The sequence below is a fragment of the Borostomias antarcticus genome (assembly GCF_949987555.1).
Source record: "Borostomias antarcticus genome assembly, chromosome: 26".
Taxonomy (NCBI): Eukaryota; Metazoa; Chordata; class Actinopteri; order Stomiiformes; family Stomiidae; genus Borostomias; species Borostomias antarcticus.
In genome coordinates, this window is record NC_140259.1 from 9,062,718 (window position 1) to 9,075,217 (window position 12,500).

At 46.4% G+C, this 12,500-nt stretch overlaps 2 protein-coding genes across 2 annotated transcripts in view; both read right to left on the minus strand.

Annotated features, from left to right (window-relative positions):
* rnf11b (ring finger protein 11b) overlaps nucleotides 1-2,879 on the minus strand; it is a 16,044-nt gene extending 13,165 nt beyond the window's left edge. Inside the window, exon 1 of the mRNA XM_084458959.1 lies at nucleotides 2,683-2,879. Coding sequence (XP_084315085.1) covers nucleotides 2,683-2,805 — 123 coding nt within the window. The 5' untranslated portion in view covers nucleotides 2,806-2,879. The remainder of the gene's footprint in view (nucleotides 1-2,682) is intronic.
* Nucleotides 2,880-5,417: 2,538 nt separating this feature from the next.
* The window catches only part of ttc39a (tetratricopeptide repeat domain 39A), a gene marked incomplete at both ends in the record, with an annotated part of 34,246 nt that continues 27,163 nt past the window's right edge, over nucleotides 5,418-12,500 (minus strand). Inside the window, 7 exons of the mRNA XM_084459125.1 lie at nucleotides 5,418-5,532; nucleotides 7,416-7,532; nucleotides 7,681-7,795; nucleotides 8,268-8,379; nucleotides 9,338-9,458; nucleotides 10,264-10,355; nucleotides 12,022-12,183. Of these exons, the coding sequence (XP_084315251.1) occupies nucleotides 5,418-5,532; nucleotides 7,416-7,532; nucleotides 7,681-7,795; nucleotides 8,268-8,379; nucleotides 9,338-9,458; nucleotides 10,264-10,355; nucleotides 12,022-12,183 (834 nt within the window). The remainder of the gene's footprint in view (nucleotides 5,533-7,415; nucleotides 7,533-7,680; nucleotides 7,796-8,267; nucleotides 8,380-9,337; nucleotides 9,459-10,263; nucleotides 10,356-12,021; nucleotides 12,184-12,500) is intronic.

Consider the following 12,500-nt stretch of genomic DNA (forward strand, 5'->3'; position numbering starts at 1 on the left):
GAGGGTTCTGTTTTTAAAATATTACTTCAGCCCTAAAATATGACTATCTTCAAAACTAAAATGAAAAATGTATGAAATAAAAAAGTTAATAAAATAGTGGTAATGTGATTTTATCTATTCATAATTGTTTTTAGGTGATGCTTAAGATGGATTTTCATACTAAAAACATGAGGTAGGCCTAATTATTTTTAGTCAAATAATGCATGATTTTTGTGGGGGGGCGGTGAAAAATATGTTTGGCCGGTGAATTTTTGGAGGTCACCATTGGCTGTTGAGCTAAAAAGTTAATTTTACGCCCTGCCTAGGAGTGATGCCACACACACAAACACACACACACACACACACACACAGGCACTTGCACTCTGTCTCCAAACCATTCACACAACGATGAGTCAGCATTCTCACCAGCTGCTTTCCAAATTACCACATGACACGCGTGCCGTGCACACACACACACACTCACACAAACACTCTCTGTCACACACACGCACACACACACATACGCACACACACCCCCCCCCCCTCTATCCTGGCACGTCAACAGAGCTGCTAACAGTAAACTAACAGGGAAGCTCAGTTCTTTCTCAGCTCACGATCTGATAGGAGAGGTGTTACAGGAACAGGCCTAAATCAGCACACACTAGGATACCCCGCCCACGCAGCTCCTACCCCTGGATACCCATCACAGCAGCACAGCAGTGCCAAGCTTCGCCACGGCTGGGCCAACCGCATCACATTTCCCAAACTCACTTTGGAGAAGACAACATTCTCTCTCAGGGGTCAAATTATGAACTGAGTGTTCCCCGTTAGCTCTAGACCATTAGACAAATACTGTTAAATATTTTTGTTTCTAGATGTTTCTACTTATCCGCTAAAAGGCTCAGGCTTTGGTTTCAGCAGGGCCTGGAGGTTTGGACTGGTGTGAGGCCTCTCTGTCCAAGCCGCCATGATTCCACCAAGCCTCTCAAGGAGGTTAAGCACTGCTCTGAGCGCAAGGTCTGGTGGGTCGGATAGGATATTACACAACCAACACCCTGTGTGTGTGTGTGTGTGTGTGTGTGTGTGTGTGTGTGTGTGTGTGTCAGTGGCGGTTCTGGGGGGGAAGGGGGCAGCTGCCACCCCTGAAAAAGGCCTTGCCACTCCAGTTGCTGCCCTATGTGTATGGGTGAGATAACCTCTAACCCCCCAGCTGGAACCACTGCTAGAACCGCTACTGGTGTGTGTGTGTGTGTGTGTGTGTGTGTGTGTGTGTGTGTGTGTGTGTGCAGATGCGTGTGTGCGTATGTAGGAGGGGGTGAGTTGGGGCCTGTACAGCATGGTCTTATGACTGATCCAATCAACTGTGTAGCGAATGAACAGTTGGAAGTTCAACCAACTTGCACAGCTAGCTAGGCTAGGCTAGCAGAATAACGGGCAAACAAACCTTGAACTTTTTCTCGAGGTAAACAGAACATCCTGCTATCATGAGAAGCTGAACCTGAGATGTGGGTCTGTGTGTCATCAGGTGTCCCAGAATTATCAAACTTTCACACGTGTGATCATTCTGCTTATTAGTGACTAACAGTCCTCCAGTATGAAGGCTGTGCTTGAGTTATGCCATAGGTGTGATGTCATGGGAGACAGACACCATCGGTCATAACATTGCAGAACTAAGCAGATTGGCACCATGGTTACGGTGGTGAACTGTTTGCTAGGTAGACCTTCAGGTTGTGTCTCCATGCAAGTGACAGGGGTAGGGTTCGAATACAGGTTAGGGTTCGAATACAGATTAGCCATACAGATTAGAACAGTCCAGACACAGGCAGAGAAGGGCAGCTAGACAGGGGTCCTGACATTACCAGTAGGCTGGTTATATAGTACAGTAACTTTGCCAAGGGGAGATTGGGAAGACATATGCAAATGTCCTAGCCTGAACATATCCACTAAGAACTCGTGATGGTCCTATACAATTCACAACTGTCCCTGGTGAACTAGGTTAGGTTAAACTAGGTTAAATATGGCGGCATTAACTTCCCATGTCCACATTCTACAGTCTGGTCAGTGTTGTAGACAAGCATCTAAGCATTCACAGTCAGACCGTGGGCACAGACGGAGGCCAGGACAAGCCTCGGATAAGGTCTGAGCAAGAGGGCCTGTGTTACATAAGTCAAATAGTCTTAATGCTGCTGGCTAGACCAGACAGGCTCAGACTCAGATGTCTGGGTTTGGCCCAAGCTGAATGATTCACAGTATGAGTGCTGTAGATGATCATGTCTTTTTTTAGTGGTAATGATGCCTCAAGTAGGAACATAACTTAAGACAGTTTCCCAACATGAAAGTTAACTTGTCTGGAGTCTCGACCCCCAGGCCTGAACTTTAGGGGCTGCTAGACATGTAAACAATGGCAGGACTGTGAGATTCAATGCCAGCAGACAGACTAGGTTTTAAAGCTCATGGTTCAGAGTTTAGTTTGTTATAAATGACTCGTAAAACCGTCTGTATGTGTAATAACAGTGCACTGTACTGTAGCTTGACCATTCATAGTCAGTCCTGCCACGTAAAACCCAGTAAATCGAGGATAATACGGAATCTTGACAAACAAGTAAGATTAGCTCGATGCTAGCTGGACCAGCCAAAGTGGACGGCCATGCTAATGCTAACATAGCTGGCTGGCTATATCCATATATAGAGACGTTGACCTACCTGGTAGGGTGGAGGGGGCTCCTGGTCAGGGTCTGTCCCCTCGCCATAGCTTGCCCTGTCAGACTGAGACTCATGCAGGAGGGAGATATCGTCGGAGGTTGGAGATTTCAGACAATTTCCCATCTCTTCAAACTCCTTCCTCTGTGTCGCTCTGCTGCGTCTAGTATCAAATCAATCTATCTGATCTCCATGCATGGTCAGAAATAGCACAACCCAAGGGAACAGTTCAACACAAACCAAACATCCCTCAGTCCCTCTAGTCTCTACACAAAGACGAGCCAGAGAGGAGAGAGAGGAGTCAGAGGGACTTTCCAGCCCTCGATGTGAGAAGGTGATGAAGCAACACAAGTCCCGCCCCCCGCCCAGAGGAGCTGCCCAATCACCTGCAGCCTCTAATAAGGACGTTCTCCTCTTCCACCAATCAGAGCACGGTCCACATTGCTGTTTGGCAAAACATAAATACGTATAAAGACGGACGGATCAGTCAGACAGACTGAGTAAGGGGTTCAGCAGCCTGTACGATCAGAAGAGCCATTTTGGGCAATAAATAAATAACAAATCTGACTGGAGCCGCAAAACTTTTGAGTCTTATGATGAGGGCAGGGTTTCCCCCCTATATATTTTCACACACACACACAAACACACACACACACACACACACACACATACACACACACACAGAGAAACACAGAGCACCAAGCAGGGGATATCTTAGACACCTGAGACACAATAAGAAACGCCTGCATGCTTTCTGTCTTATTAGTCCTCATATTTTTAAGTTTTAATCAAGTCACTACAAGGAGAAGATTGTTCAGACAGACAGATCTTTAGAAGGGCGTTTGTGGTTGGCCAAAAGAAAGAATTTAAACAAAAAAAAAACAATAAGCAGATTTATGTTGAGTTACTTTGATCATTTAATCTTACAAAACCAACACTCAGTATGTACAGGAATGTCAATCTTCTCAATAGTAGCCATGCCCATACAATACGCCGAGCGTAACCACGTAATCACAGTGCCAGTACAGTCAGAATCTTTAAATCAGTTAAACCCAGGAAAATAACTGGAACAAAAAAAGAAAATATCCTAATAACTGTCATTCATTGCACCCAAACCTAGATCTTTTCTCTATACCAAATGAAGTAATATATTATCCTCCACCTTTCAGAAGTGTCTGACTCTTGGTCAACAGCTTGTATCCCAACCTTAGCCCAAACCGTACTCTCTCAGCTATGAATAAACCAACACAGCTCTAATCCAAACCTTTAAACTTGAAACACTATCCTAGTACTCGGCTTCGGCTACTCAGTGGTTGTAGACAAACGTTCATTGACTGATATCCATGACCCGTTCTTCTCGTTACAAACAGCATTGGTCATATACATCTTATTATATCACTATCTATATCATTATTATTACTGTACATGATCATAGCTATGATGAAAACAGGTCGTTCTAGGTGTAAGGACAGCGTATCCCAGCCAGGAGGAGCACAGCAGTAGATGTATGGTCGGGGAGGCTGTAGTGGTTGTCAAAGCTTCACTCTCTAAAGAAGGTCTTGGCAGCTAGACAGGCCTCCTCTCTCCGCCTCAAAGACCTGCTTGTTTGTTCCGAGCCGAAGTACTGCGGGAGTCTGTCCACAGGGGGAGAACAGGAGGGAGTCTGCCTTTCTAAAAGACACATTCATCTGTCCACTTAAAACGGGACAATTTTGTAAAAGGCGTCTTTGCAGTTAATAAATAAACACGCTAAAATAACCCCCCGCTCTACACACACGCAGACACACACTCGCATACTTACTGTACGCATACACACACACACAAAGTCACATACTTACACACAAGCACACACGCACGCACGCACACACACACACACACACACACACACACACACATTTCTTGCAACGTGAGTTAGCACGGCTGGCTGATCGTACATAGCTCAGTGCAGATGTCAGTGTTGGGCTTCAGTAGGAATGCTTATTCCCTCACAGATAAATCGTGAGCTTTTCAGATTAACTAATCATTGTCATATGTGTCTAAAGAGGTTCAGGGTGGAGGGAGGGGCCGCGAACAGAAACAGAACAAAAGCCCCAGAAAGACATGGAAGACATCAGGGCAGAATATGATAGTCTAGCACAGTACATGGTCAAACCACGTACACATCGTCACAGGTCGGCCATATTGCGGAGAACTTTGGAGGTCCCGTGTGTTACCCAGTCAACCACAGGCAGACCAGGGTCAAACACAGTCAGCACTGTCACATACTTGGGGTGAACTTGATTTACTCCACTCAACACAGCGAAGCCAATGGGACAGTCCCAGGAGTACAAACTCCTCAGAAAAAAAAAATCATAAATCAAGTGCACCTCAAAAATGTATCAATACTTTCAAGCATTTGATGGATGTATTTGATCTGTGTCTGGTGTAAATACATCACTCATGGGTGTGTTTCCACTAGAGATAGTCTATAAGGGGGAGAACATTCAAGCGCAGGTATATAGTCAACTACAGGTGACTGACTGTAATAGAGCCTGTAGTGATGTCATGCCAGTCCTGTCCATCAGTGTGAGGGGGGCGGGACTAAGAGCTTGTTTACTGGTCGGTCCATAGATCATTGCAGGTTGTAGTGAGGGCTGGTTTGGTACTCTGGCTCTGGTCGGTCAGTCCTTCTGTGCTGGCCGCAGCAGTGCATTCTGGGACGGCAGGAAGTCGGCCTTAGCCCGGCCTCCTCCCATTGGCTAGAGGCTGCCGGGAACATGGATGCCGTTCTCCCCGGTGGCCTTGGCCTTGTGCAGAGCAGCCTGGATGCGGAAGTGAGTCCTTGATTCCATGGAGTAGTTTTTGTAGTTTTGTCTGTTAAGGTTGAGAGAGTAAGGCAGGATAGTGTGAGCACGGTATAAGATGACTGAGTAATATCTGAATACTGTACAAGCATAGTGAACAAGCTCAGTAGGTACTGTAGGTCCGAGGTAGTTTCTACATGTGTGTGTTCATGTTATGGTTTCTACATGCGTGTGTTCATGTTATGGTTCATACATGTATGTGTTCATGTTATGGTTTCTACATGTGTGTGTTCATGTTATGGTTCTTACATGTGTGTGTTCAGGTTGTGGTTTATACATGTGTGTTGAGGTTGTGGTTTAGGGCTGACCCTGATGATTTGATTGAAACATCATTCTCACAGTTGAATCGTCACAGTTGCGGGCCATTCGGGCTCTATGGGGCTCTATGGGGCTCTATGAGGGTGCTGATGTCTGCTTTTACATAGAATTGCCTGGTTTCTCCCAATTAATCATGAATATATACACTATTTTAGTATAAATATCAGCCTATTCATCTGTTGATAAAAATTAAAAATAACTTGTGCTTTCTTTCTGTCTTTAGTGTGCGGGGCCAGCCCTATAGGCTAAACACACGAGGAGGTCTGTGATGATATGTAAATTAGCCATGTGAGAATTCAGACAAAAAGAAAGACATCTGGACAGATCAGTAGTCTCGGTTAAAAATATGGAACAAATCGAAAGTTCAGGAGGTCTACTTGCATATTTTGGAATAACTTCTTTGAAAAAGTATTTTATAAGGTAAGATATTGTAGCCTTCCACAAGGCTGGCTACGGGTCTGATATGTGTGTGTTCAGGCTGTGGTCTCTACATGTGTGTGTTCAGGTTGTGGTCTCTACATGTGTGTGTTCAGGCTGTGGTCTCTATATGTGTGTGTTCAGGTTGTGGTCTCTACGTGTGTGTGTTCAGGTGGTGGTCTCTACGTGTGTGTGTTCAGGCTGTGGTCTCTACATGTGTGTGTTCAGGTTGTGGTCTCTACGTGTGTGTGTGTGTGTGTTCAGGTTGTGGTCTCTACATGTGTGTGTTCAGGTCGTGGTCTCTACGTGTGTGTTCAGGTTGTGGTCTCTACGTGTGTGTGTTCAGGCTGTGGTCTCTACATGTGTGTGTTCAGGTTGTGGTCTCTACATGTGTGTGTTCAGGTCGTGGTCTCTACGTGTGTGTTCAGGTTGTGGTCTCTACGTGTGTGTGGTCAGGTTGTGGTCTCTACGTGTGTGTGTTCAGGTTGTGGTCTCTATGTGTGTGTTCAGGTTGTGGTCTCTACATGTGTGTGGTCAGGTTGTGGTCTCTACATGTGTGTGTGTGTGTGTGTGTGTGTTCAGGCTGTGGTCTCTACGTTGGTGTGTGTGTGTTCAGGCTGTGGTCTCTACATGTGTGTGTGTGTGTTCAGGCTGTGGTCTCTACGTGTGTGTGTTCAGGTTGTGGTCTCTACGTGTGTGTGTTCAGGTTGTGGTCTCTACGTGTGTGTGTGTGTTCAGGTTATGGTCTCTACATGTGTGTGTTCAGGTTGTGGTCTCTACATGTGCGTGTTCAGGTTGTGGTCTCTACATGTGTGTGTTCAGGCTGTGGTCTCTACATGTGTGTGTTCAGGCTGTAGTCTCTACATGTGTGTGTTCAGGTTATGGTCTCTACATGTGTGTGTTCAGGGTGTGGTCTCTACGTGTGTGTGTTCAGGCTGTAGTCTCTACATGTGTGTGTTCAGGCTGTGGTCTCTACATGTGTGTGTTCAGGCTGTAGTCTCTACATGTGTGTGTTCAGGTTGTGGTCTCTACGTGTGTGTGTTCAGGTTGTGGTCTGTACGTGTGTGTGTTCAGGCTGTGGTCTCTACGTGTGTGTGTGTGTGTTCAGGTTGTGGTCTCTAAGTGTGTGTGTGTGTGTTCAGGCTGTGGGAGACTAACTTGGCGGTCTCCAGTAGTTTGATGGCCTCGTCCTTGCGTCCTTGCTCCAGACACAGCAGGCCGTGCTCCAGCAGCGCGTTGGGGACCAGGTAGTGGTCGTACTTGATCTGGGTCTCGCTGGCGGGGGAGGGACAACACAGAGCAGGTCAGGACACAGATTCACTTATGAAGACGACAGGAGTACCTAGTTTGGGCCAGTGTGTGTGTGTGTGTGTGTGTGTGTGTGTGTGTGTGTGTGTGTGTGTGTGTGTGTGTGTGGCCTTACTTGCAGAGGACGAGGGTGAAGTAGTGTTCAGCCTCCTCTGGGTGGCCCAGGTGTTTGAGACAGAGGCCTCTTAGCAGACTCACCAGACACTGGTCATCTATGGAGAACTCTGACCCTGAGATACACACACACACACACACACACACACACACACACACACACACACACACACACACACACACACACACATGTTACTAGTGCTCACAAATACTACACTAACATTGACTAACAGTTCACACCAAAGGCAAACTAACGGTGATATTTTTATTATAGGGTAAAAGGTTGAATGTTAGGGTGCTAGGGTTAAAGGTTGAATGTTAGGGTGCTAGGGTTAAAGGTTGAATGTTAGGGTGCTAGGATTAAAGGTTGAATGTTAGGGTGCTAGGATTAAAGGTTGAATGTTAGGGTGCTAGGGTTAAAGGTTAATGTTTGCGTTCTAGGGTTAAAGGATCAATGTTAGTGTTCTAGGGTTAAAGGGTTAATGTTAGGGTTCTAGGGTTAAAGGTTGAATGTTAGGGTGCTAGGGTTAAAGGTTAATGTTAAATGGTTAATGTTAGGGTTCTAGGGTTAAAGGTTGATGTATTCACTTGGGCCAGTGTCCAGTTTGTCCTGTGCCTCGTCCAGCGTTTTCAGCATGCCCTCCGTCAGGTCCTTGTGTTTGCCGATGACGGTGTATCCGTTCCAGATATACATCATCTCCTACACAGCACAGTAACAACACGGCCATGACACAGACAACTGAACAGCGTAGTACAACTACGTCAACCGATAATACTGTACATGGCTATTCAACCGATAATACTGTACATGGCTATTCAACCGATAATACTGTACATGGCTATTCAACCGATAATACTGTACATGGCTATTCAACCGATAATACTGTACATGGCTATTCCTCAGTGATGGCACGGTGTGTAGCACCATAAGGCCATGGATACAGGGATGACAGCACCATAACACCATGGATACAGGGATGACAGCACCATAACACCATGGATACAGGGATGACAGCACCATAACACCATGGATACAGGGATGACAGTATCTTAACACCATGGACACAGGGATGACAGCATCTTAACACCATGGATACAGGGATGACAGTATCTTAACACCATGGACACAGGGATGACAGCATCATAACGCCATGGATACAGGGATGACAGCACCATAACGCCATGGATACAGGGATGACAGTATCTTAACACCATGGATACAGGGATGACAGCATCTTAACACCATGGAGACAGGGATGACAGTATCTTAACACCATGGACACAGGGATGACAGCATCATAACGCCATGGATACAGGGATGACAGCACCATAACACCATGGATACAGGGATGACAGCACCATAACACCATGGATACAGGGATGACAGTATCTTAACACCATGGACACAGGGATGACAGCATCTTAACACCATGGATACAGGGATGACAGTATCTTAACACCATGGACACAGGGATGACAGCATCATAACGCCATGGATACAGGGATGACAGCACCATAACGCCATGGATACAGGGATGACAGTATCTTAACACCATGGATACAGGGATGACAGTATCTTAACACCATGGAGACAGGGATGACAGTATCTCCCGAGTTATTCTCCTGCAGCTCCTGGCGCTGTAATGTGCTGTACTGACCAGGGGGGGCGCCGGGAGGGCGATGGGGTTTTCTGACAGGTATCGGCGAGCCTTCCTGATGGCAAACTTCTCCGTGGGAAGAGACTTGCCCGCAATCTTCTGCTTTAGGCCAGGGACCTGTCTGGAATACAACTACAGTTCACACACATGCATATACTGTACATATACATACAGTAACACATACATATACTGTACATATACATACAGTAACACATACACATACTGTATAGTACATAATACAGTAACACATACACATACTGTACATATACATACAGTAACACATACACATACTGTACATATACATACAGTAACACATACATATACCGTACATATACATTCAGTAACACATACATATACAGTACATATTAGGGTTGTCAATCAATTAAAAAAATAACCTAATTAATTACATAATCTGTAATTAATTAATCTAATGAATCACATATATCATAAATTGTTAGGAAAAGCCCCCGAATGAAGATATTTTAATTAAAATACATTACATTATTGTGGCAGACGAATAGACATTACAAAAGGTGGCTTTAGTCATATTGTTTTATTTTTTCAGCCCCCTATCCCTTAAGAGGCTTTTTGCTTTTTGCCAGGCCGCCTTTGTAAATAAGAACTTGTTCTTAGATGCCTGCCTGGTTAAATAATCATTAAAAATATAAAAATTTAAATAAATAAATACTGGTGATCAGCAAAAATCTAAGCCCCTGAAGACTAGAACTTTAATGACTTGGGTGGGTGCATTTGTTTTTTTTTAACTTTTAACTTTCAGCCAGTTTAACTGAGGAGTTCATGTGCTCCTGCTACCTGAATATGAACGTGTGTGTGGTTGTTGTTGCTCATTCACCGTGTGCATCACTCAAAAATACCCATGAGGTCCTGAAATGATGATTAAGAGGAGTGTAATGCGCTCCTCCTACCTGAAGAGGGCGACCTCACTCTCCCCAAAAGGCCGGCATTCCTCCTTGGTTAGCATGCTGAGGTAGGCTCCCTTCATATACGCATAAGTAGCCTGGAGGAACACACACACACACACACACACAGACAGGTAGGCAGGCATGTGCACACACCCACACACACACACACACACACACACACACACACACACACACACGTACACACACAGCTGCTGTTACCACTGTAAGCATTCTAGACACCTCTAGAGACAGAATGGCATAAACAAACTATAAATCACCACCAGCAACTAATTAGACAAAGACCATGATGATGCCAGGAGTTTACATCAGACCAGCTACACCAGACCAGCTACACCAGACCAACTACACCAGACCAGCTACACCAGACCAGCTACATGCTACACCAGACCAGCTACATGCTACACCAGACCAGCTACACCAGACCAACTACACCAGACCAGCTACACCAGACCAACTACACCAGACCAACTACACCAGACCAGCTACACCAGACCAGCTACACCAGACCAGCTACACCAGACCAGCTACACCAGACCAGCTACACCAGACCAGCTACACCAGACCAACTACACCAGACCAGCTACACCAGACCAGCTACACCAGACCAACTACACCAGACCAACTACACCAGACCAACTACACCAGACCAGCTACACCAGACCAGCTATACCAGACCAGCTACACCAGACCAACTACACCAGACCAACTACACCAGACCAGCTACACCAGACCAACTACACCAGACCAACTACACCAGACCAGCTACACCAGACCAACTACACCAGACCAGACCAGCTACACCAGACCAGCTACACCAGACCAGCTACACCAGACCAACTACACCAGACTAACTACACCAGACCAGCTACACCAGACCAACTACACCAGACCAGCTACACCAGACCAGCTACACCAGACCAACTACACCAGACCAGCTACACCAGACCAGCTACACCAGACCAGACCAACTACACCAGACCAGCTACACCAGACCAACTACACCAGACCAACTACACCAGACCAGCTACACCAGACCAGCTACACCAGACCAGCTACACCAGACCAGCTACACCAGACCAACTACACCAGACCAACTACACCAGACCAGCTACACCAGACCAACTACACCAGACCAGCTACACCAGACCAGCTACACCAGACCGACTACACCAGACCAGCTACACCAGACTAACTACACCAGACCAGCTACACCAGACCAACTACACCAGACCAGCTACACCAGACCAGCTACACCAGACCAGCTACACCAGACCAGCTACACCAGACCAACTACACCAGACCAGCTATACCAGACCAACTACACCAGACCAACTACACCAGACCAGCTACACCAGACCAACTACACCAGACCAGCTATACCAGACCAACTACACCAGACCAACTACACCAGACCAGCTACACCAGACCAGCTACACCAGACCAACTACACCAGACCAGCTATACCAGACCAACTACACCAGACCAACTACACCAGACCAGCTACACCAGACCAACTACACCAGACCAACTACACCAGACCAACTACACCAGACCAGCTACACCAGACCAGCTACACCAGACCAGCTACACCAGACCAACTACACCAGACCAACTACACCAGACCAACTACACCAAACCAGCTACACCAGACCAGCTACACCAGACCAGCTACACCAGACCAACTACACCAGAGCCAGAGGACGTTCTGAAGACCCCCTCCTCCTCCCTCCCTGCTCCTACCTTGGACCAGGCGTTCTCCTTGCTCAGCAGGTCAGCGTAGAAGTAGGCCATCTTCCAGTGCCTCTTGTAGGTGAAGCACCACATCAGCTCCCAGTAACACATGTGATGGAACTGCTTCCACTGCTGCTGGGCCTCACAGCACTCCTCGAAGCGGGCTATCGCCTGGGGCGCACACACACACACACACACACACACGCACATACACACACACACACACACACACACACACACAAATGTACACATGCACACACACACATACAAGAGCACACACATACACGTACACAAGCACACACACACACATACACAAGCGCACTCACACACACACACACACATGCACGCGCACACACACACACACACACACACATTAATAAATGAATGGACGGATGAATAGATGGATGGATGGATGGATGGATGAATGAATGAATGAATGAATGAATGAATGAATGAATGAATGAATGGATACGAGTTCAGGATGATGT